This window comes from Phocoena sinus, chromosome 1 (assembly GCF_008692025.1).
Source record: "Phocoena sinus isolate mPhoSin1 chromosome 1, mPhoSin1.pri, whole genome shotgun sequence".
In the NCBI taxonomy this organism is placed as follows: Eukaryota; Metazoa; Chordata; class Mammalia; order Artiodactyla; family Phocoenidae; genus Phocoena; species Phocoena sinus.
The window spans coordinates 37,504,402-37,530,256 of NC_045763.1; the positions used below are offsets into that span (position 1 = coordinate 37,504,402).

At 37.9% G+C, this 25,855-nt stretch overlaps 1 protein-coding gene across 1 annotated transcript in view; it reads right to left on the reverse strand.

Annotated features, from left to right (window-relative positions):
• ZSWIM5 (zinc finger SWIM-type containing 5) overlaps window positions 1-25,640 on the reverse strand; it is a 256,329-nt gene extending 230,689 nt beyond the window's left edge. The window contains exon 1 of the mRNA XM_032606638.1: window positions 24,832-25,640. Coding sequence (XP_032462529.1) covers window positions 24,832-25,429 — 598 coding nt within the window. The 5' untranslated portion in view covers window positions 25,430-25,640. The remainder of the gene's footprint in view (window positions 1-24,831) is intronic.
• Window positions 25,641-25,855: the final 215 nt, after the last annotated feature.

Sequence of the window (25,855 nt, forward strand, 5' to 3'; positions counted from 1 at the left end):
AAGTGAGAGAGTGGCATGGACATATATACACTACCAAATGTAAAATAGATAGCTAGTGGGAAGCAGCCACATGGCACAGGGAGATCAGCTCGGTGCTTTGTGACCACCTGGAGTGGTGGGATAGGGAGGGTGAGAGGGAAACGCAAGAGGGAGGGGATATGGGGATATATGTGTATGTATAGCTGATTCACTTTGTTATAAAGCAGAAACTAACACATCATCGTAAAGCAATTATACTCCAATAAAGATGTAAAAAAAAGAAAGAAAGTTGCTGTGAGAAAGGGCTTTAACGTTCTCACCATAAAAGCAACAAAATGGTAATTATGTGAGGTGAAGGATGTGTTAACTAACCTTACTGTGGTAAACACTTCACAATATATACATGTATCAAATCATCACATTATATACCTTAAACTTGTATAATGTTATATGTCAATTATCTCAGTAAAGCTGGGAAAAGAAAGAAATAAAAGAACAAAGTTCAAAACTCACACTTTCCAATTTCACACTTTCCGATTTCAAAACTTACTACAGAGCAATACAAACCAAAATAGTGTGATATTGACATAAGGACACACATATAGATCGATGGAACAGAACTGAGAGTCCAGAAATAAATTTAATTAATTTTCAATTAACTTGCAACAAGAGTGCCAAGACTATTCACTGGGGAAAGAATAGTCATTTAAACAAATTATGCTGGGACAACTGGATAGTGACATGCAAAAGAATGAAGTTGAAGACATTTCTGATACCATATACAAAAATCAACTCAAAATGGAACATAGAAGTAGAAGAGCTAAAACTATAAAACTCATAGAAGAAAACATAGGAGTAAATCTTCATGTTGTTGTGCTAGGCAATGTTTCCTTAGAAATGTTATCAAGAAAACAAGCAACAAAGAAAAAAATAAACCATACTTCATCAAAACTAAAAACTTTTGTGCTTCAAAGGATATGACCGATAAAGTGAAAAGACAGTCCACAAAGTGTAAGAATATGTTTGCAAATCATAAACGTGATAAGAGACTACTATCTAGAATAAATAAAGAACACTTACAGCTCAGCAATAAAAGACAGCCCAACTTAAAAATGGGCAAAGGATATGAATAGTCATTTCTCCAAAGAAGATATATAAATGACCAATAAGCACATGAAAAGATGCTCAATATCATTAGTCATCAGAGAATTGCAAATCAAAATCAACCATAATGAAATACTTCTTTACTCCCACTAGGATGGCAATAATAAAAAAGATAGATAATAACAATTGTTGGCAAGCACGCAGAGAAACTGAAATCCTTATACATTGCTGGGGGGATTATAAAATGGTGTAGCCACTTTGGAAAACAGTTTGGCAGTTCCTCAAAAAGTTAAACATAGAGTTATCATATGACCCAGCAATTCTATTCCCAAAAGAAATGAAAACATATGTCCACACAAAAGTTTGTACATGAATGTTCATCACAGCATTATCCTTAACCAAAAGGGAAACTACACAAAAGTCCAACAACTAAGGAATGGATAAACAAAATGTAGTATATACATACAATGGAGTAGTATTCAGCCACAACAAGGAATGGAGTACTGATGTGTGCAACAACACAGATGAACCTTGAAAAATTATGCTAAGTGAAAGAAGCCAGTCACAAAAGATTACATGTTATATGATTCCATTTATTTGAAATGTCCAGAATAGGCATAGAGACAGAAATTAGTGGTTGCTTAGGGTTAGAGGGGATGATAGGATTGGGTAGTGCTATTAAAGGGTATAGAGTTTCTTTTCTATTTTTTAAGATTTATTATTTATTTATTTATTTTATTTATTTTTGGCTGTGTCGGGTCTTAGTTGCGGCACGGGGGATCTTCGTTGAGGCATATGGGATCTTTCCTTGCGGCGTGAGGGCTCTTCGTTGTGGTACGCAGGCTTCTCTCTAGCTGTGGCGTGCAGGTTTTCTTCTCTACTTGTGGCGTGCAGGCTCCAGGGTGCGTGGGCTCTGTAGTTGCAGCACACGGGTTCCAGAGAGCATGGGCTCTGTAGTTTGCAGCACGCAGGCTCTCTAGTTGAGGTGCACAACCTCAGCAGTTGTGGCTTGCAGGCTTAGTTGCCCCGCAGCATGTGGGATCTTAGTTCCCTGACCAGGGATCAAACCCACGTCCCCTGCATTGTAAGGCAGATTCTTTACCACTGGACCATCAGGGAAGTCCCCTAGGGTTTCTTTTAAGATGATAAAAATGTTCTAAAATTGACTGTGGTGATGGCTACCTGTATCTGTGAATATACACCTTAAATGGGTGAGGTGTATGGTATGTGAATTATATCTTACCAAAAGTGTTAAGCAAAAATGGAAGGAAGGGAGGGAGGGAGGGAGGGAGGAAGGAAGTCTGCTAAGAGAGCCCCCCAGTTCCAAAATACTAAGTCTCTTCAGGGACACTGCCAACACTCTCACCTTCAAGGCCTCATCAAGCAGCCTTGGCTTCAGAGCAGAAGGAAGGTTCCTTACTAAAACCTCCCAGTAATGCTAACTTGTCTTGATGGTTTGCTAAATGACATAATTATCACATGGCTATATAACTGCAGTAAGTTAAAATCCAACTCCTTCTCATTTTTTCAGTTCTAATCTCTAAGTGAATAGGTAATGGGGAGAAAGCGCTAAAAAAACCACTCACTACTAACTAAAGTTCTAAATAAAACTATACTAAAATACTACAAGTAAAAACGTAAGATTTTGGATAAGTAACTTCTTTTGTTGCTAATTATCCTGATGATATATTAATAATATTTGCAAGGGACAACACAAGAGGTGACAATCTACAAACTTCTGCAATAATCATTCCCATAATGTATCAAAGAAACATTAATAAAGCAGATTCAACAAGGTTATATTTGATCTTTAAAACCCACATAATAGATCTGATTTTAATGTCGCATAAATATAATGTGCTACGTTAGCAACATATGGTGTTTATGAAATTAAGCAGATTTACCAACACAGAGAAAAGTAACATCAGGAAGTACCTGACATTTAGCATCAAGGTTATCACTGCAGCATCTCTTGATACTCCCCCTTGCCCAATGTTGACAGTAAATGAACAAGTATAGTGGCCAAGACCTAAAAAGGGCATGGTAACTAGGCTCAGACTCCTCAGTCATGACAGTCACCCCATCTGGTAAGACAGGAAGAGATGCTAGCCAAGAATCTAGACTGGAAATTAGTGGAGGGAGACAGTGAATATCGGTTGTTATCCGGAGACTAGCTGTAGTGGAAGAGGTTGTAATTCATCTGCTAATCTCACTCTTGTAAATTCCCCACATTTTATAAGAGACCAAACAGAATGTTGGAGAATTTGTTTCCACATGGGGTGAAATTACTATATGAAATGAATCCAAGAGGCACAAGGAATACAGTGACCAGATACTCCCTTCAAGACCAAGGCATTCATTCCTCTAACTGCCAGGAGAGTTGGCTGCTAGTAGCTCACAGCCAAGTCCTCCTCCACAAACTGCCCTCAACCAAAGTATCATGGGTTGCGTTCTCTGAAAGCACACACTGAGAGGGAATTTGGGATGCAAGATGCTTATTAGAAATCAATACCTGTGAAGGAAAGGCAACAGAAGCAGGACTGAGAAGAGGAAGAAGTTAAACTGTAATGCAGGCCTGACAACCAGGTACAGTTCCCTGGAGCAAGAACTGCCTGTCAAAAATAGCTAGACCTTTATACCCGCACCTTCCTCAGCCGTTTGCAAGCTGCCCCTAGAAGACTGTGACCTCAGGTGAAGCAGCTCTCTGTAGCTGAGGCAGACCCTGAACCAGCTGACAGTTGAAAGCCATCTGCTTAAAGCACCTTCTGCAACTGGGAAGGAGAACTGTGTAGTTCCATCTCCTCCACAGAAAGAAACTACGCCACCCAAGATTACGCCATCATGTCAGCCCACATCTAACTCCTGACAGCTCTGAAGTGTCATCCAATCTCCAGAGTTCCCAAAAGGACTGACTAAAGTCTCTGTTGCAACTGCATCGGTTCAATCTCTCTGCCCTCCTAATCTTGCTTCCCTCGTTCCATTACAAGTATTGTTCCTCAATAAACCTTCTGCAGGCAAATCTCCATCTCAGAGTCTATTTCCCAGGAAACATAACCTAAAAAATCTGATTCCATAGGAAAATTCGATAAAGAGGTAGCTATGATCTACTCTATTCAGTAACCTCACAGGATATTATTTCAGCTAGTGCAAATCATTAAAACTTAGCTGTCTATGGCACAATAATGTCAAGCCATCATTCTGTTAAAACAAAAACAAAGGACCTTAGTAGCATTTAGATAAGTAGCAAAACAGAATATATAAAAGATGACAAAATTGAAATATTCAGTAGAAATAGCAAATAGTAGATCTGTGTTAACCTATAAGAAAATAAAGTAACTATCCTATTCATAACCTGAAATGGGTAGAATAAAAATGGTTAATGAATCACATCCACTCATATTATACATATCAAGGCTCAAAGGCAATAGAGGAACTTATTGCAGGATTTTTATCAAATAAGGCAGATTCTTCTGCATAAATTAGTGGTTCCTGAACTTATTTGAGTTACGGATCCCTTTGAGTATCAAATGAAAGTTATATACTGTCTTCTCTGCAAAATGTCCATACGCATTTGTAAAATCTGAAAATAATTTCAGGAGTTCCTGGATCCCTGAAAGCCATTTACAGGCGCCAGGTTAAGAACCCCTAAAATAAATCACGTTTATAAAGGTAAAATGACATCTGTCCAACACATGCTAACTTAAAAGACAAAGATGCTGACCAAAATGCAGCTGAATAAATCATATTGTCTTTAACTTATTTTAATTACATTATTATATAAGGAATATGTAAATAGGTTCTCACTATAAAATAATTAAATCAATACAGATTAAATTTCCACTTGGTCATCCCTATTCCCCTTTCTCTTCACAGAGATTATTTATAAGTTTGATGTAAATCCTTTCAGACTTTTCCAGTGCTTTTTCAAAAACGTACTACCTATTAAAATGTGGAGAATCATTTTGGACACACTATGTTAAGAACTAGCATTTAAAAAGCACAAAGGATGATGTTGGCTGTGTGTTTGTCATATATGGCCTTTATTATGTTGAGGAAAGTTCCCTCTATGACTACTTTCTGGAGAGTTTTTATCATAAATGGGTGCTGAATTTTGTCGAAAGCTTTTTCTGCATCTATTGAGATGATCATATGGTTTTTCTCCTTCAATTTGTTAATACGGTGTATCACATTGATTGATTTGCGTATATTGAAGAATCCTTGCATTCCTGGAATAAACCCCACTTGATCATGATGTATGATCCTTTTAATGTGCTGTTGGATTCTATTTGCTAGTATATTGTTGAGGATTTTTGCATTGATGTTCATCAGTGATATTGGCCTGTAGTTTTCTTTCTTTGTGACATCCTTGTCTGGTTTCGGTATCAGGGGGATGGTGGCCTCATAGAATGAGTTTGGGAGTGTTCCTCCCTCTGCTATATTTTGGAAGAGTTTGAGAAGGATAGGTGTTCGCTCTTCTCTAAATGTTTGATAGAATTTGCCTGTGAAGCCATCTGGTCCTGGGCTTTTGTTTGTTGGAAGATTTTTAATCACAGTCTCAATTTCAGTGCTTGTGATTGGTCTCTTTACATTTTCTATTTCTTCCTGATTCAGTCTTCGAAGGTTGCACTTTTCTACCAATTTGTCCATTTCTTCCAGGTTGTCCATATTATTGGCATATAGATGCTTGTAGTAATCTCTCATGATCTTTTGTATTTCTGCAGTCAGTTGTTACTTCTCCTTTTTCATTTCTTATTCTATTGATTTGAGTGTTCTCCCTTTTTTTCTTGATGAGTCTGGCTAATGGTTTATCAATTTTGTTTATCTTCTCAAAGAACCAGCTTTTAGTTTTATTGATCTTTGCTATTGTTTCCTTCATTTCTTTTTCATTTATTTCTGATCTGATCTTTATGATTTCTTTCCTTCTGTTAACTTTGGGGGTTTTTTGTTCTTCTTTCTCTAATTGCTTTAGGTGCAAGGTTAGGTTGTTTATTCGAGATGTTTCCTGTTTCTTAAGGTAGGATTGTATTGCTATAAACTTCCCTCTTAGAACTGATTTTGCTGCATCCCATAGGTTTTGGGTCGTCGTGTCTCCATTGTCATTTGTTTCTATGTATTTTTTGATTTCCTCTTTGATTTCTTCAGTGATCACTTCGTTATTAAGTAGTGTATTGTTTAGCCTCCATGTGCTTGTTTGTTTTTTTTTTCTCGCGACGTGGGCCTCCCACCACTACAGCCTGTCCCACTGCGGAGCACAGGCGCCGGACACGCAGGCCCAGCGGCCACAGCCCACGGGCCCACCCACTCCACGGCACACGGGATCCTCCCGGACCGGGGCACGAACTCGTGTTCCCTGCATCGGCAGGCGGACTCTCAACCACTGTGCCACCAGGGAAGCCCATGTGTTTGTATTTTTTACAGATCTTTTCCTGTAATTGATATCTAGTCTCATAGCATGTGGTCGGAAAAGATACTTGATACAATTTCAATTTTCTTAAATTTAACAAGGCTTGATTTGTGACCCAAGATATGATCTATCCTGGAGAATGTTCCATGAGCACTTGAGAAAAATGTGTATTCTGTTGTTTTTGGATGGAATGTCCTATAAATATCAATTAAGTCCATCTTGTTTAATGTATCATTTAAAGCTTGTGTCTCCTTATTCATTTTCATTTTGGATGATCAGTCCATTGGTGAAAGTGGGGTGATAAAGTCCCCTAGTATGAATGTGTTACTGTCGATTTCCCCTTTTTTGGAAAAACTGAAAGCATATCCACTAAGATCAGGAACAAGACAAGGTTGCCCACTCTCACCACTCTTATTCAACAGAGTTTTGGAAGTTTTAGCCACAGCAATCAGAGAAGAAAAGGAAATAAAAGGAATCCAAATCGGAAAAGAAGAAGTAAAGCTGTCACTGTTTGCAGATGACATGATACTATACATAGAGAATCCTAAAGATGCTACCAGAAAACTACTAGAGCTAATCAATGAATTTGGTAAAGTAGCAGGATACAAAATTAATGCACAGAAATCTCTGGCATTCCTATACACTAATGATGAAAAATCTGAAAGTGAAATCAAGAAAACACTCCCATTTACCACTGCAACAAAAAGAATAAAATACCTAGGAATAAACCTACCTAAGGAGACGAAAGACCTGTATGCAGAAAATTATAAGACACTGATGAAAGAAATTAAAGATGATACAAATAGATGGAGAGATATACCATGTTCTTGGATTGGAAGAATCAACATCATGAAAATGACTCTACTACCCAAAGCAATCTACAGATTCAATGCAATCCCTATCAAACTACCACTGGCATTTTTCACAGAACTAGAACAAAAAATTTCACAATTTGTATGGAAACACAAAAGACCCCGAATAGCCAAAGCATTCTTGAGAAAGAAAAATGGAGCTGGAGGAATCAGGCTCCCTGACTTCACACTATACTACAAAGCTACAGTAATCAAGACAGTATGGTTCTGGCACAAAAATAGAAAGATAGATCAATGGAACAGGATAGAAAGCCCAGAGATAAACCCACGCACATATGGTCACCTTATCTTTGATAAAGGAGGCAGGAATGTACAGTGGAGAAAGGACAGCCTCTTCAATAAGTGGTGCTGGGAAAACTGGACAGGTACATGTAAAAGTATGAGATTAGAACACTCCCTAACACCATAAACAAAATTAAGCTCAAAATGGATTAAAGACCTAAATATAAGGCCAGGAACTATCAAACTCTTAGAGGAAAACATAGGCAGAACACTCTATGACATAAACCACAGCAAGATCCTTTTTGACCCACTTCCTAGAGAAATGGAAATAAAAACAAAAATAAACAAATGGGACCTAATGAAACTTAAAAGCTTTTGCACAGCAAAGGAAACCATAAACAAGACGAAAAGACAACCCTCAGAATGGGAGAAAATATTTGCAACTGACAAAGGATTAATCTCCAAAATTTACAAGCAGCACATGCAGCTCAATAACAAAAAAACAAACAACCCAATCCAAAAATGGGCAGAAGATATAAATAGACATTTCTCCAAAGAAGATATACAGATTGCCAACAAACACATGAAAGAATGCTCAACATCATTAATCATTAGAGAAATGCAAATCAAAACTACAATGAGATATCCTCTCACACCTGCCAGAATGGCCATCATCAAAAAATCTAGAAACAATAAACGCTGGAGAGCGTGTGGAGAAAAGGGAACACTCTTGCACTGCTGGTGGGAATGTGAATTGGTACAGCCACTATGGAGAACAGTATGGAGGTTCCTTAAAAAACTAAAAATAGAACTACCATATGACCCAGCAATCCCACTACTGGGCATATACCCTGAGAAAACCATAATTCAAAAAGAGTCATGTACCAAAATGTTCATTGCAGCTCTATTTAATATAGCCAGGAGATAGATGGAAACAACCTAAGTGTCCATCATCGGATGAATGGATAAAGAAGATGTGACACATATAAACAATGGAATAATACTCAGCCATAAAAAGAAATGAAATTGAGTTATTTGTAGTGAGGTGGATGGATCTAGAGGCTGTCATACAGAGTGAAGTAAGTCAGAAAGAGAAAGAAAAATACTGTATGCTAACACATATATATGGAATATAAGAAAAAAAATTGTCATGAAGAACCTAGGGGTAAGACAGGAATAAAGACACAGACCTACTAGAGAATGGACTTGAGGATATGTGGAGGCGGAAGGGTAAGCTGGGACAAAGTGAGAGAGTGGCATGTACATATATACACTACCAAACGTAAAATATATAGCTAGTGGGAAGCAGCCGCATAGCACAGGGAGATTAGCTCGGTGCTTTGTGACCACCTAGAGGGGTGGGATAGGGAGGGTGGGAGGGAGGGAGACGCAAGAGGTAAGTGATATGGGAATATATGTATATGTATAACTGATTCACTTTGTTATAAAGCAGAAACTAACACACCATTGTAAAGCAATTATACTCCAATAAAGATGTAAAAAAAATTTTTTTAATAAATAAAATAATAAAGAAATAAAAAGAACAAAAGATAGGGACTTCCCTGGTGGTGCAGTGGTTAAGAATCTGCTACTAATGCAGGGAACACGGGTTCAAGCCCTGGTCCGGGAAGATCCCACATGCACAGAGCAACTAAGCCCGTGTGCCACAACTACTGAGCCCATGCACCACAACTACTGAAGCCCACACTCCTTGGGCCCATGCTCTGCAACAAGAGAAGCCACCGCAATGAGAAGCCCGCGCACCGCAACAAAGAGCAGCCCCTGCTCGCCGCAACTAGAGAAAGCCCATGCACAGCAACGAAGACCCAACACAGCCAAAAATAAATTAATAAAATAAATTTATTTTTAAAAATTACTCAAATAAATAAATAAAAAGAACAATGGATAGATATTAGTAGTTTTCCTAATAGCAAATGCAGTGCTGCTAAGATTATTGACTTTTTCATATAATGCTTTCCTATAACCACTCTATCCATTTTTTTCAATTTAACCACAAGTTCCAAATCTGGTTTGGAAAAAACTAGTGTATAAATCAATCAATAGAGCAATTCAATCAACATCTACTAAGCATATTCCATGTAAATCACTGTGCTAAGTACTATGGAATACTGGATCCCAAACATTTAAACCTGGAGAGCTTGTCAAAGAAACAGATTCCTGAGCCCCATTCCAATTTTAGTCAACTAGAATTTACAAGGGTGGAGCCCCAGAATGTATTTTACCAAAGTTCCTCAAGTGATGTGAGTAAAATATACAGCAGCAGTGTTCGGAATCACTATTATGAAAATCATAGAAATTAAAAAGATAATGGTTTCAATTCATTTCCACAAAGACCTCTTAAAAGTCCATTATGAGTTCTACTAGGTATTGTACTGGATGCTGAATAAATTGTAGGATACAGTCCTTGCCCTAGAAGTGCTTACAGACTGGAAGAGAAAATCATACCTAATAATAAATAATTATAACACAAGCTGAAAGTAGAAAGTGCTGTCTGTCCCCTAACTAAAACGTACGCTCCATGAAAGTGGGAACTCTCTTTTATTCACTGCCATATCTCCAAGCATCTAGACAAGAGCCTAACACATAATATGTACTTAATAAACAATTGCTGAATAATGCATAGGACTAAATTAATGGAAGGTTTAATTTCAACTAAGTAGATAAGGAAAAGGCACTTTTAAGAACAGATGTATAAAAAAAAAAAAGAACAGATGTATAGACTATTAAGAGGCAGGGAAGGTTAAAACAAAGAGAATTAATGTTCATAGTACTACACTACAATGTGTAAGAAATTCCAAGTTGACTTTGAATACATTACCTCATTTAACTATGATATAAACATTCTGAGATGGTGTCTCCATTTTAGAGATAAAGAAACTGAGGCACAGAAGGGTTAAGTAACTTGTCATCCAAGGTTACACAGCTAGAAAGTAGCAGAACTGAAATTTGAACCCCAGTCTCTAATAATAAGGCTTAGGAATTCAGACCTCATTTCCTAAGAAAAAGAATGTCTTTGAAGTTTTTTTTTTCCTATTTGGAATATTTGCTTTTTTAATAACAGCTTTATTGTGATGTAATTCATATATCACAAAACTCACTCTTTTAAAGTGTACAATTCAGTGGTATTTAGTATATTCACAGATTTGTGCAATCATCACCATTATCTAACATTAGAACATTTCATCACCCAAAAAGGAAACCCCATACCCATTAGCAATTACTTTCCCTACCGCCAGGTCCTGAAAACCACGAATCTACTTTCTGTCTTTAGGATTTGCCTATTCTGGACATTTCATATAAACTGAATCATATGACATGTAGCCTTTTTTAAAACATTTTTTCTTGTGGTAAAATATAAACAAGATGTACTCTTTACCCATTTTAAGTGTACAGTTCAGTGGCATTAAGTACATTCACACTGCTGTGCAACCATCACCATTATCCATCTCTAGAACTTTTTCTTTTTTTTTATAAATTTATTTATTTAATTTTATTTATTTTTGGCTGCACTGGGTCTTCGCTGCTGCACACAGGCTTTCTCTAGTTGCGGCGAGCAGGGGCTACTCTTCGTTGCATTGTGCGGACTTCTCATTGCGGTGTCTTCTCTTGTTGTGAAGCACAGGCTCTAGGTGCGCGGGCTTCAGTAGTTGTGGCACGCAGGCTCAGCAGTTGTGGCTCGCGGGCTCTAAAACGCAGGCTCAGTAGTTTTGGCACATGGGCTTAGCTGCTCCGCAGCATGTGGGATCTTCCCGGACCAGGAATCAAACTTGTGTCCCCTGCATTGGCAGGCGGATTCTTAACCACTGCACCACCAGGGAAGTCCCTAGAACTTTTTCATTATCCCATAATAAAACTCTGTGTACCCCTTAAATAATAACTTTCCATTCCCCTCTCCCCCCAGCCTCTGGTAACCTCTATTTTACTTTCTGTCTCTTATGAATTTGCCTATTTTAGGTAGCTCATATAAGTGGAATCATATAATTTTTGACCTTTTGTGTCTGGCTTACTTCACTTAGCATAATGTCCTCAAGGTTCATCCATGTTGTACCAAGTGTCAGAATTTCCTTCCTTTTTAAGGCTGAATAATAGTAAATTGTATGTATATACTAAATTTTGTCTATCCATTCATCTGTCGTTGGACACTTGGGTTGCTTGCACCTTTTGGCAATTGTGACTACTGCTGCTATAATGTGGGTGTACAAATATCTGTTCGAGTTCCTGCTTTCAATTCTTTTGGCCACAGACCCAGAAGCGGAATTGCTGGATCCAGTAATTTTATGTTTAGTTATTTGAGGAACTACCATAACATTTTCCACAGAAGCTGCACCATTTTATATTCCCATTAGTGATGCACAAGGGTTCCAATTTCACCATATCCTTACCAACACTTGTTATTTTCTGGGGGTTTTTTCTTTGTAACAGTCATCCTAATGGATATGATGTCCCATTGTGGTTTTTTGCATTTTCCTAATAATTAGTGAGTGATGTTGAGCATCTTTTCACGTGCTTATTGGCCATTTGCATATCTTCCTTGTAGAAGTGTTTATTCAAGTCCTTTGACCATTTTTTAATCAGGTTGTTTGCTTTTTGTTGTTGAGTTGTAGGAGTTCTTTACATATTCTGAACATTAATCCCTTATCAGACATATTCACTTTGAGTGGCTATTAGGGTATCCATTTAGAAATATCTAGCAGGCAACTACACATGCTGATCTTGAATTCAAGAGGGAGAAAAAATGATGTACACTTAACAGTCATAGTATTTGCACAGTGACATTTATAAAGTACTTTCATGTATATTAGTTTCTTTAGAATCTCACAAAAATCCTAACACTTGTTCAGATGAGAAATCTCAGGCAGATCTCCGGACTACAAATCCCAAGATTAAGATTATTTGGAAGTGCTTCAGGGATCAAAGGGAAGAAGCTGGCCAAGCTGCCTGAGCTTTGGGCCCTATCCCAATTCCCCAAACATCTCAAATTTTTCTGCTGCAAAAACTGGAATATTATGTAAGATTTCATTTGAAAATAAGTAGAGTTGCTTGAAACAAATTTGAAACCATTACATTATATGATACTAACTTATGTTCTTAAAATAGTTATTGAAGCTGTAGAAATAAATAAGATTGCTTAATTAGAAAACTTGGGGCAAGAATGTAATCCTACTTTTGTGGGGTAAGAGAATAAAAAAGAAAGGTAGAAGGAAAACCAGAATGGTGAAGTAAAACAAAAATCTAGGAAGAAACGTTTCAACAGGAAGGTTCAGAAGACTACAGAAAATGCTATACAGAGGTCATGAAGGATGAGGACTGGAAAAAGGATACCGTGTCTGGCAATCATGAGGTCATTGGCAACCTTTAAGAGATCAATTTTAACATAGTGAGCAAAAGCAAAAGTCAGATTGAAAAGGTGGCAAGAAAGTTAAAGAAGGAAAGGTAACAAGTATGGAATACTCTCAACAATTTTGATACAAGAATAATAGTGAATGAATATTTACGTAATACCTGATAAGTGCTAGGTCCTGTTCTAAATACTTAACATGTTAATTAATTTATACTCAAAATAATTCTTTTTGAGTATAAAACAAATGGACCATCATTCTGGTCCATTTATAGTTGAGGAAACTGAGACATAGTGAGAAGCCAGAATTCTGAGGCTACCTGCTGCATAGTCGCTGCATATATGTGATAATATATAATATAATCACATATATATCATATGTCATATTATATAATATATAATGTGTAATAATATAATATATAGTATATAAATGCAAATATACATGACAGTAAAGAGTACAATAATATTAAGAGTATAATCTATAAAAAACTGAATCACTGTATTGTATACCTGAAACAATATAAAATTCTAAATCATCTATACTTTAATTAAAAATAAAAATAATAATATAATATTGAGTGAGAGAAGAGATTAGCAAAAGTATTTTTTCACAAGAACCATAACACGGGGAAGGATTTTATACCACTAACATCAATGTATGTTGGTGATGCTCGACAGTCATGTCCGTTTACCAGGTGTTGATAGATTTAAGCAAAATAAAAACAGGCTGACTTCCTGAATGTATTAACGTGGCAGGCTTGCATTCAGTAAATCCATGAATGAATAGGAAAAAATGTAATTATCTCCAAAGGCTTTCAAAGGCATAATACATTCTCCTGTTGCTTACAGAATGCAAGATAATGAATGGATGGATGGACCAAAATCTATTTTACTGATTAGCTCTATCATATTTGTACCTTAAAAAAGCAACAGTTTTTTTAAAAAAGAAAAAAAGGATCCTATGAAGATAAAACAAAGCTATTCTAAAGACAGAAATCTATAAAATTTATTCTGAAAAAAAAGAATATCTGCAGTATTTTTGTCATCTTCCTGCCTGCCAATGTTACCCCTTTGAATCAACTATGGGCTAGAGTATTATAGGGCAGAGAAATGCCAATATAGAAAGAATTTCATGAAGGGTCAATCTAACTTGTAAGCAATAAATAGTGTTTTCAATCTAATATTGCAATATTAGACATAATTTTTAAATTTCTTATAATTAAAATATTAAAATAGAGCAATTTACCCAGCTGTCCTCATTTCTCTAATCACTTTCTACCCTTTGCCTCCACAGTAACTACCTCTATTATTACAGAACACTGTGTTAAGTGCTGTTTTAACATGTATCCTATACTAAACTGTATACTCCTTAAATACAGAATTTATATTCTATTTTGCACAGAATATTTAAAAATGTTAAATATAAGTTTTATAAATGAATGGAGGAATGAACAAACATGAATAAAATTATATGTTGGCATTACATTTATACAAGTGTCTTTTGATGGTAAGAATTTATACACTTTTGCATAAGACCTTTCCAAAACACAGACACACATTTTAAGTAGTAAGAGAATAATTTTCCTTGAGATCCATTAATAAACCTAAAGATAGATAAAAGAAAATAGACTGAAGTAGAAAAGAAAGTTGACGTAGTCCATAGCATTTGTGTAATAAATATTATATAATGTTTTGACTGCCTATGATAAGTTTAAAAACACTGACAACACTAATAAAGGTAATCATTTTTCTAGAACAGTGTTTTCAAACCTTGGCTGCACATAAAACAACCAAGGAACTTTTTAAAAATTCTGAAGTTCAGTCCTTATTCTCAACAAACTCTTATTTAATTAATTCGGGGTGAGTCCTTGGCACTATTTTTTTAAAAATCTCCCCAGGTGATTTTAATATGAAGCCAAGATTGGAACCCACCACTCTTTCCTTTAAAATCAATTTGTGAGGCATAATTTACATTCAATAAAATATACCAATTTTAAGTATACAATTAAGTTTTGACAAATGAATACAGCCATGTAACCACTACCATAATCACAACATAGAACATTTCCATTACCCAAAAAAGTTTCCTCATGCCCCACTGATTTACTTTCTGTCACTATAGCTTAAGGCTTTCTAAAATTTCATGTATATGGAATTGTATTGTATGTTCTCTTTTTGGTCTGGCTTCTTTTATTTAGCATAATGCTTTTAAGAATCATCCATGTTTTAGGCCATCAGTTTGTTCTTTTTTATTGCTGAATAGTATTCCACTATATGCATATACAACAATTTCTTTATCTATTCACCCATTTCATAGACATATGGGTTGTTTCCTGTTTAGGGCTATTCTGAATAAAGCTGTTGTGAATATTCAAGTACAAATATTTATATGAACATATGTTTTCATTTCTTTAAAGTAAATACCTAGTAATAGATTGCTGAATCTTATGATTAAGAGTATGATTAATTTTATAAGAAACTGTTCTCCGGGAATTCCCTGGTGGCACAGTGGTTAAGAATCTGCCTACCAATGCAAGGGACATGGGTTCGATCCCTGCTCTGGGAAGATCCCACATGCCACAGAGTAACTAAGCCCTTGCGCCACAACTACTGAGCCTGCACTCTAGAGCCTGTGAGTCACAACTACTGAAGCCCACACGCCTATAGCCGGTGCTCCTGCAACCAGAGAAAAGCCCGCGCACAGCAACAAAGACCCAATGCAGCCAAATAATAAAATAAATAATTTTTTTTAAAAAAAGAAAGAAACTGTTTTCCACAGTGGCTGTATCATTTTGCATTCCCACCAGCAATGTAAGAGAGTTCTAGTTGCTCCACATCCTTGTCAGTACTTGGCAGTGTCAGTCTTTTATTTTACACATTCTAGTGTGTGCATAGTATTTCCTTAGGTTTTAATTTGCATTTCCCTAAGGACTAAATAAATATAAAAACAACTGTTCTTAAGGTAAGAAAACCACTAGGTAGAGGGTACTTCATCTTTTGATTCAACAATGTATTTTTAAAGAAGGTAACTATGTTATACTGCCTTGCTTACCACATTCATCACTCCATTATAATGAGAAAGAAGCAAATGACCGAAAAAGCTTTTCTAAAGCAGGTTTCAGAGAATTTCTTAGGGTCAAGTACCCACTCAGTTTACAACTTCCCACCTACATACAGACGGCAATATAATGCAGTTCTAGAAGCATAGGATTTAGTGCCCAACTTGGGTTTGTATTCTAAGGTAGGGAAAAACAAAGTATTTTGGAATGATTTCTACTCAAAATAAGTAAACAATTATTTACTGAGTTTTACACAAAACAAGTGGCTAAATGTTCAATGAATGAATCAAGAACTAGTTAATAATAACCTTCAATGGTATTTTTTAATCTATATATGTTTTAAAAATCAAAAACATGCAGAAATTACATCTTTATTTTATTTATATATCTTGCCAGTATATCTCCTAGGCTCCAGTTACATATAAATCAAGGAAGAGAGATTTCCATACTACATAAATATTTTTTAAATTATACAACAGTTTACTCATTCATTCAATAAGCATGTACCGAGTACCAATTTACAGCATATCACATTATACATCCTAAGAGGGAGGACAATTTTTCTCAATACTGAGAACCAAAAATTAATCAGTTGGCTACATGTGATTATGAAAAGTATCAGAGTAATTTAGCATATGATAATATAATGCTAAAGCTAATGTTAAAATGAGTGTGATTTCCTTGGCATACCAGCTCCATGACAGGCTAAAAGTGGCCAAGAAGCATGCTGCCTATATGAGGGAAGAAATAACCCTATAAATAAACCACAAGGTAGAAAATTCACATAAAAGTAATCTGGAATAGACTGCAGTCTATTTCTAATATCAAACACAATTCTGAACCATATTAACTTGGGGTTTGGAAAAAGGTTAAGACATGGTTCATATGCTTTCAGGGTTACCTATTTCTTTTTCTTTTATATCTTTATTTTATTTCTTTACAAATTAAAGATGCATTGAAAAATAAACCAATAAAGAGAAATAAGAGGTCCAGAGCAGGGGTATCCCAGGCTGGGAGCAGGTGAGCCTGGCCACCATCAAGGCTAGCCCTTGTCCTGTCCCAGCCAGTTTGGGTTGGAAGATAACTGTCAGCCACTCTGTCAATACCAAAGCCCAAGTGGTGTCCAGGCAGGAGAGACCTGCTCCAGGCACCTCTGCCTCTCTCCTCAAGAACCCCCAGCTTGGAGAAGCAGTGTTTCCAGTAGGAGCTCAGAGTGGGAAATGGGCTGGCTCTGTGAGGTATTGCAAGTTGATGATCAGACTCCCTACAGAACCATTCAGTGTTGGGGCCTCTCCAGCTGGAAAGAAGGCTGGTATCTCTCCCAGATCTTAATTTATTTTGTAACTCAGTTCCCAGACTTATTCATCCCTGACAATGCATCTCTATCCATGGGGTGATCACCAATCATTGCAGGAGAGAGAAAGAAGAGTGGAAGCAGAGAGGGAAAGCTAATCAACCACTCTGATGTTGCTGCTGACTTCCAGGCCCAAGAAGGACAGATCATTTTTCTCTCCACCACCTATGGTCTATACCCCAGCTCTTGTGCATGTGTATGTTTTATCCCTAATAGAGGAAGCTGTTGCTAACACAGAGCTAAATTAGCAGGCCCTCCCCCTGTAGTAATCCTGGGATCCCCACTCCTTCCTGCCTGCCCCTCTCTTCTTGAAGGCTGGTCCAAAGGGGCACATAAAATTGCCAGGGTCTGAGTGCCTCCAAACTCCCCAACACCAAATCACATAAAGTGAACTGAGAAAATACATGCATTACCACAGGAAAAGCAAGATAAAGTGATGGGATTAGGGGCACCTTCCATCAGTAGGACATGACAGAGTGGTAGGATACTTCAGCCTAGAAAAGAAAGTATCTCCTTAAACTTCCCCCTCCCAGCAAAGAGACTGAGGTCAGCTTACATGACTTATAAGATATGCAACTGTCCAGATTTCTCTGCTCTCCTGGGGTACTTTCTGGAAGCTGGCCTAGGACCCTATTCTGTTTACCCACTTACTCTAGCTCAGTAGCTGCTGAACTTCCTTGTACATATGACAGAGAAAGTCCATGCAAGGTGCCCCTCAGCTCAGGCTCTTATTTTCCACCAGGATGAGCTTGTACAGCATCTCCAGTTTGTCCTCCTGTTTCTCCATGATAAGCTTCAAGCACTGAGCTCTTTATGCCCTTAAGCTATCAGCGAGGTCTCATACCTTCTTGTACAGTGGATGATGCAGAACTGGCAGAACACTCAAGCCACTGGTGATCTGACTGAAGGAGGAGATGCTGAAGAGGCTCTGGACAACTGAGGGTTACCTATTTCTATACACGAGTTACAAATGCTATGCATGAAAAAAATTCCACAGTAATCTGTTCATCCATGCATGTACCCTGAGTGCTATATTGCACAGTTATCATTTTTTATAAAGAAGGATGACAGGTTTAACCTTTAAATGACCACTTATTTGTCAAAAAAGTCCCACATGTGTTAAAAATGTTAAATAATCATCATGCAAATTGAATCAATTAAATTGAAATAATGCTTACCTAATAAAGTGAATTTGGTGATTTCTAATTTAAGCTATATCCAACATATAAGTTTAAAATTCACATGAAACTCTGTTATGCAACAAAAAACAAGCATGAGAAGCTGTTATGAGTTGAATTGTGTCCTCCAAAATTGGTATGTTGAAGTCCTAATCCCCAGTACCTCAGAACGTGATATATTTTTTGGAAATAGGGTCGTTGCACATGTAATTAGGTAAAATGAGCTTATACTGGAGCAGTGTAGGCCCCTAATCCAATAATCCATGTCCTTATAAAATGGCCATGTGAAGACAGAGATACATAGGAAGAACGCCTGTGACAAAGAAGGCAGAGATTGGAGTTATGCAGTTGTATACCAAGGAATGCCAAAGACTCCTGGCAAACCACCAGAAGCTAGCAAGAGGCAAGGAAGGATTTCCCCATCGGTTTCAGAGGGAGCATGACCCTGCCGATACCTTGATTTCAGACTTCCAGCCTCCAGAACTGTGAGACAGTAAATTTCTGTTGTTTTAAGCCACCCAGTTTGTGGCAGTTTGTTACAGCAGCCATAGGAAACTACTACAGCATTTTCAGTATTTCTCTTATACATTAATTTACTGACATATTAACATCTTGATTTTTAAAAATTATTTTCTAAAATAATACAGTAAATGTGACTTTTGGGGGTATAGCGGTATACATTTTAACACGTGTGTGTATATATATAGCCATCAACCATAAGATACTGACAGTTAATGTCTTGATTTTTTTTTTAATATTTTATTTATTTATTTATTTATCTATCTGGCTGCACCAGGTCTTAGTTGCAGCACGTGGGACTTTTAGTTGTGGCATGCGGATCTTCTTGGTTGTGGCATGCGGGGTCTTTAGTTGTGGCATGTAGGATCTAGTTCCCTGACCAGGGATCGAACCTAGGCCCCCTGCATTGGGGACACAGAGTCTTAGTCACTGGACCACCAGGGAAGTCTCAGTGTCTTGATTTTTAATAGCCATTACTGAAACAAGAGCAAAGAAATTGTTTCACATAGGCTTACTTAAGTAAATTTCCAGCCCTTTCACTTCAAAATTTAGACTTTGTATTCACATTCAATAATATATTTTTTTAATTCCTAAAATAAAGATAACCTCTAAAAGTCCACTATCTTTAGTTTATTCATTATCTTTAAAATCTAAAGCTCTATTCCTTGAGAAAGTCACTTTCAATAAGAATTCATCTGAAGTTTTGAAGAAACTGATAAATCACCATTCTTCACATAAAACAGACAGTCAACGTAAAAGATACACACTGTTGCAACGTTCATACCACTTACTGTTATCAGTCTATTATATGCGCAAGTATGGAGTTTTCCCCATGTCTTCTAACACTGCACTCATTATAAAAATTCATGTCTCTCTCTCTTAGTTTTAGAATACTGGGAAGTCTGTTTTTAAACTTCTAAACAGTCACTATTCAACAAGCTTTTTTTTACCAAAGTATACTTAATTTACAATGTTATGTTAGTTTCAAGTGTACAGCAAAGCAATTCAGTTATACACACGAACATATATAGTCTTTTTCATATTCTCTTCCATTATAGGTTATTACAAGATATTGTATATAGTTCCCTGTGCTATTACAGGAGGTCCTCGTTGTCTACCAACTTTATATACAGTAGTCTGTAATGTTAACCCCAAACTCCTAATTTGTCTCTCCCCCCAACCCCCACTATCCCTTTTGGTAACCGTAAGTTTGTTTTCTATGTCTGTGAGTCTATTTCAGTTTTGTAAATAAGTTCATTTGTATCATTTTTTCAGATTCCACATATAAGTGAAATCATATGATATTTGTCTTTCTCTGTCTGACTTACTTCACTTAGTATGATAATCTCTAGGTCCATCCATGTTGCTGCAAATGGCATTATTTCATTCTTTTTTATGGCTGAGTAATATTCCATTGTATATATGTGCCATATCTTCTTTATTCATCTGTCGATGGGCATTTAGGTTGCTCCCATAACCTGGCCATTGTAAATACTGCTGCAATGAACATTGGAGTGCATGTGTCTTTTTAAATTATGGTTTTCTCTGGGTATATGCCCACTAGTGGTATTGCTGGATCATATGGTAAATCCATTTTTAGTTCTTTAAGGAACCTCCATACTGTTCTCCATAGTGGGGGCACCAATTTACATTCCCACCAATAGTGTAAGAGGGTCCCTTTCTCTTCAGAGCCTCTCCAGCATTTATTATTTGTAGACTTTTTAATTATGGCCATTCTGACTGGTGTGAGGTGATACCTCATTGTAGCTTTCATTTGCATTTCTCTAATAATTATCAATATTGAGCAGCTTTTCATGTGCCTGTTGGCCATCTGTATGTCTTCTTTGGAGAAATGTTTATTTAGGTCTTCTGCCCATTTTTCGACTGGGCTTTTTGTTTTTTTGATATTGAGCTGTTTGTATATTTTGGAAATTAACAAACATTTACTAAATATTAAGATGTGTGTGTGAGGCACTGTGGTGGAGGAGGAAGGAGAGACTTCATTGATCAAAAAAATAAGTAAAAGAGCAATGTGATTTTAAAACTTGGTAAGTTTCTACTCTAAAAAATGTTACCACTTATCTTTAAAGGTATGCAGCTGCTTTCCCTGCTGGAATATCTCACATAGAAGTAAGTCATTTTTCCCCACATGGAAATTTTATTATGATTTTATATCTATTCTAACTTATACACAATGCTATAAAGCTTTTTAGATGAGGATATCTTTTGTTCCCCTAAATAATAGAGATTAAAAACAAATTATATATAAAAATCAATACCTATAATACTTGTTACTGCTGTATTTCACAAAAGTTTGTACTACAGAAAAATTTCATAGATGTTTATTGATAATATATACATGCTCATAATTATAAACTTACTAGTTAACGTTTAAGCTATGGATAACTTCCTGAAATGGACCTTTTTATTATTATCAACTTTGTAATTACACTTCTTCCACATAAAGTAGTACTTAGCATTGTGGCTCTAGTCTTGAAGACTATCCACATACAAATTATGTGTTTATTAGAAAACATGTAGGCTAAAAATATGGGGCTCAACTGTCAGAATCTATGATAATTTCTGGATATTTATATAATTAAGAAATACCAGCACTGAAGGACCCTGTATGCCTTTATCCAATTTTTGAAAATCTAAATATTCAAATAAATATAATATTTCTGCATACAAGAGAAAAACTGTTAATGCTTCTTTTCCCTCAATCAATTCAGATTTCCCTGAGAAGACACAAACCTCCTTTAAGTTTTACCAAACACAGAGAAATCCATTTAAAATATGATGGATAGCGAAAAAGGGTCAACATCTTAAAATTATTAGTAAATTATAGTTGTACCATTCTTATAACATCTGCAGATTCCTGAGTGAGTATTTTCCCAAGGTTTATACTACCACTATTTCCATGGGCTTCTTAAACAGGTTAAAAATGCAGATGCTTAAAACACCTGAACTCTATTACCCTCATAATACTGAGAGATCAGAAAAGTCTATTCACAGAGCTTCAAACTTACAGACGTCCATGAAAACACTAATTTACAATTTTCCCCTTTTAAAAGGAACAATACTTCTGATTCAGTACTGTCATGGAAAAGAAATGTATCCTTTGAGCATAACAACCTAGTCCTCCCATTTGCTTACATCAAGCTGGGAAAGTTTTAGTTCATACCAAATCTGATGTTTTCTACAGAGCATTTGCTTTTCAACCAGGCCATGACTCCCTATTACCAGATTCCATGTGGAAAGTAATCAGAAGTTACCGAATTTAATATACCTACACTTTGTACAAGTTTTTGTTGTTGTCTAATTTTTTTTCCTTCAAATTTTGTGTTGTGCTGTTCTCTTTAATTTTATTTATTTTAAGGTATTCTTGTTTTCCTTATTTAAATACCCTTATGAATCTTTTCTTTAAAAGATGTTGTTATAGAAATACCCTAACATCCCTTCCTTCCTAAAGTATCAGCCTTTAGTAACTTCCCAATTCTGAGGTTACAACTATGGCTTGGACACAGTAAGGAAATATGTAGAATTTTTATTAATACCACTGAGTAATTATATTGAGTTTGAAGTGAAGTTATAAAGTGAAGAACATGATTACCATCTTGCTACATACAAATCACTTTTTCACTCATCTCTTGGCAATACTTTTATAAAACCTATCATCTAGATTAAGTCACATACTCACATTTTAGGTTTAAGAGATGAGGGATGGGTCTCTAACTTTACATATTAAAAGATGGTTCATGCCAAGATACAGAACTCAGAATGATAGAGAATGGAACATCCTTCTCTTCCACACTTACTAGCATAAATTAAAGTCAGAAAAATAAAGATTACACAGCTCATGGTTCTCAAATAGCATTACTTAAAAGTGATTAATTCATTCTCCTACCTTCATCTATGAAATCCAAAGAGTCAGAAAATATGCTTATATATGTCCTTTCTCCAGTCCCGAAAACTATCATACAAGAGCTCATCACCCTAATAAGCATGCCAACTATCTTATTATAAAAGAAAAATATCTGATTTAAACATGACCTGGATCACCCACAAAATCTGATTTCATTTGTAACTTGACATTATAGTCACTTTCAAAATATATACCTCTTTAAACCTCTTCCTCTCTCTCATCTGCCCCCCCCAAAGTTTGAAAATTCTTTCAAACCCAATATTTCTTACTATAAAATGACCACTTAAATTGACACTTTTCAATTCAAAATATTTTAAACAAGAATCTTAAAAGTTAACTGATAGAAACTCATACAAAGAATAAGGTCTACAGACGAATAAAGAAATGCCTATATTCATTTTCATGTTTTCAGTATTAAAGCTGTACACCTTAATTATCTGATTATTCAATTAATTATTTCAAAAATACACACAAACACACAAAGGACTAGCCTCAAATAAACAAAACTTTCTCAACTTACTGTCACTATATTCTGACACAGGATAAATTCAGATAAATTTACACTTCACATTTGCAAAACAAATTGTGGTATATGTTGTTTTAAAAAGAAACACAGGGTTCAGTGACTCTCAATAATAAGAAGTAGACTACCTTATATGAAACACCACAATGTACTACTCTTAAAATGAAAAGAAAATTTCAAATATGTCAGTTTTACCTGGGGAGAAGACAGCTAGATGTCTAGGGTTCCTGTGTATGTGTGTTCCTGTGCTTGTTTAATTCTAAAAACAACCTCTCTCCAACTCCTTTCAAAAATCAATATTTTTTCAATAAATATGAGCATATACTGTACAATAAAATGCATAAAGATAAGATGCACTTCCAAAATGCTATAACAGTCCAAATAGAAAAAAAAAAATCAGTGTTTTAATTTCCCACATAGCAAGTCAATGTTAAACAATGTCATTTTTTTCCCTTTCTTCCTAACCATTCCACAAATCAGGACTACTGTATTTGTATATTTAATAAGATGAACAAACTGACTAGAAGCTCTGGAGGAGTACAAGAGAAAGAAATCCTTTTCATTTTCCCACAAACAAAAAGATAAAACAAAAGCAAATATGAAGACTTGTTAAATGAGAAGCATTTGAAAAACCCAATATGACCAGCTTTTGATTTACCCCAGTCTGACAAGGAAGATAGACCCCACCCCCACTCCAGATTGTGCCTTTTTTTTTTCCTTGGGTGGGAGTGTGGAAAAGAGAAGCTGTCACATTTCCATCTTCGGTTATTGTTAAGTCCACAGCCTAGATTCCCAAGTATCACTGGTCCAGGGGGGGAAATATTAAAGCAGGTAATTAAAATTGTCTGAAATGCACAGTATTTTGTTGATTTTTTCCATTTTTAAAGTTAATTATACCCAGCTTCAATCTGCGAAGACTAGATTGACAGCCTGTCCCTCAAACATTCCCTGCAAGACCGCTTGCTCCAGATTCACTAACAATTCTCTCCTCTCTAAACTTAAATTAGAAAAACGCATTTCAGAAATTATTACATCCAGAAAGCCATACCTCCCCATCCTTCTTGCCTTGGCCTGGGGTGTAGAACGAAGAGTAAAAAAGAGATCTATTCGCTCTTCAAACAAAAAGAAAAGCGGGCACTGGGCTGGTGGAGGAAAGAGCAGCAGTGGACCTGAACGAAATGTTAAGAAAAGTTTTTTATGTGACTAGTTTGTCCTTTCACCGGAGAACAGGAGTTGGGCAGAAAGCCGGGGTCTTGGCCCTGGGCTTGTGCAAAGAGAAGGCACCTGCGGAAGAGGAAGCCGGGGACCCGAGAGGAGTCAAGCGAGCACCTACCGACTTGCAGCACATTTTCCACGGAGCCGCTGTCCAGCAGACGGATGCCCCGGCGGAACGGTAGCCCCTCGCCACCACCGCCACCGGCGGCTCCTGCCCCTGAGCCCAGTCCTGGGGACGCCCCCGCCGCGCCGGCCCCGGGGGCGGAGCCGGCCGGAGCGGCGGCCCCGGGGGGTGGCGGCGGCCCCTCCTCGGCCGGCGAAGCCCCCGCGGCGCCACCAGCCGAGCCGGCGCCAGGGCCGCCGCGGTACTGGAAGCTGGAGTACATGCAGATCTCCCGCTCATTCCGCGGAAAGGACCAGTAGACGATGCGGCGCTGCACGGGCTCCGGGATCCGCTCGAAGCGTTCCTCCACCCGCTCGTACGCCCACTTTTCCGCAACCGTCTTGGCGGCACAGTCCAGCAAGGACTCGGGCTGCAGGTGGGGGCGGGCCCCCAGGGGCAGGCAGCTGCCGCCGACGCCCCCCACCCCGCCGCCGGCCGCCCCGGGCGAACCGCGAGGGTGGTGAGCCTGCGGACTGGGCCACGAGCACAGGCGCTTGGCCGGAGAGACCGGCGGTGGCGAGAGCAGCTCCTCTCGCTCACCTCCTTCCGCCATTGCTGGGGACTGACTGACTGACTGAGGCGGCGGCAGCGGCAGCGGCAGCAGCGGCGGCTGCACCAGCTGCTGCGGAGACCCTGGCCACGGCCACGCGCCCCGCGCAAGCGCCCAGCTGCGGCGCCGGGGGAGGGGGGGGGAAGGGGCGGGGCGAGCAAACCCGCGAGGCTGCCGGCCTGAGTGTGGAGTCTAGGCCGGTCCGGTGCGCGCTCCGCGAGGGCCGACGGGGGCGGACTGAGGAAGAGAGAGAGGCGGCGCGCGCCGTCCGGGCCGCCGCGAGCGCGAGGAGGGACGGGAGCGAGCGCGGGCCGGCGGCGCGCGCCAGGCGCAGACGGCCCAGAACGCGCACCGAGCGCTCGCCCTGGGCCGACCTCAACCTAGAGGCCAGCCAAGGGCGAGGAACGCCGGACCCTCGCCAGCTCGCTC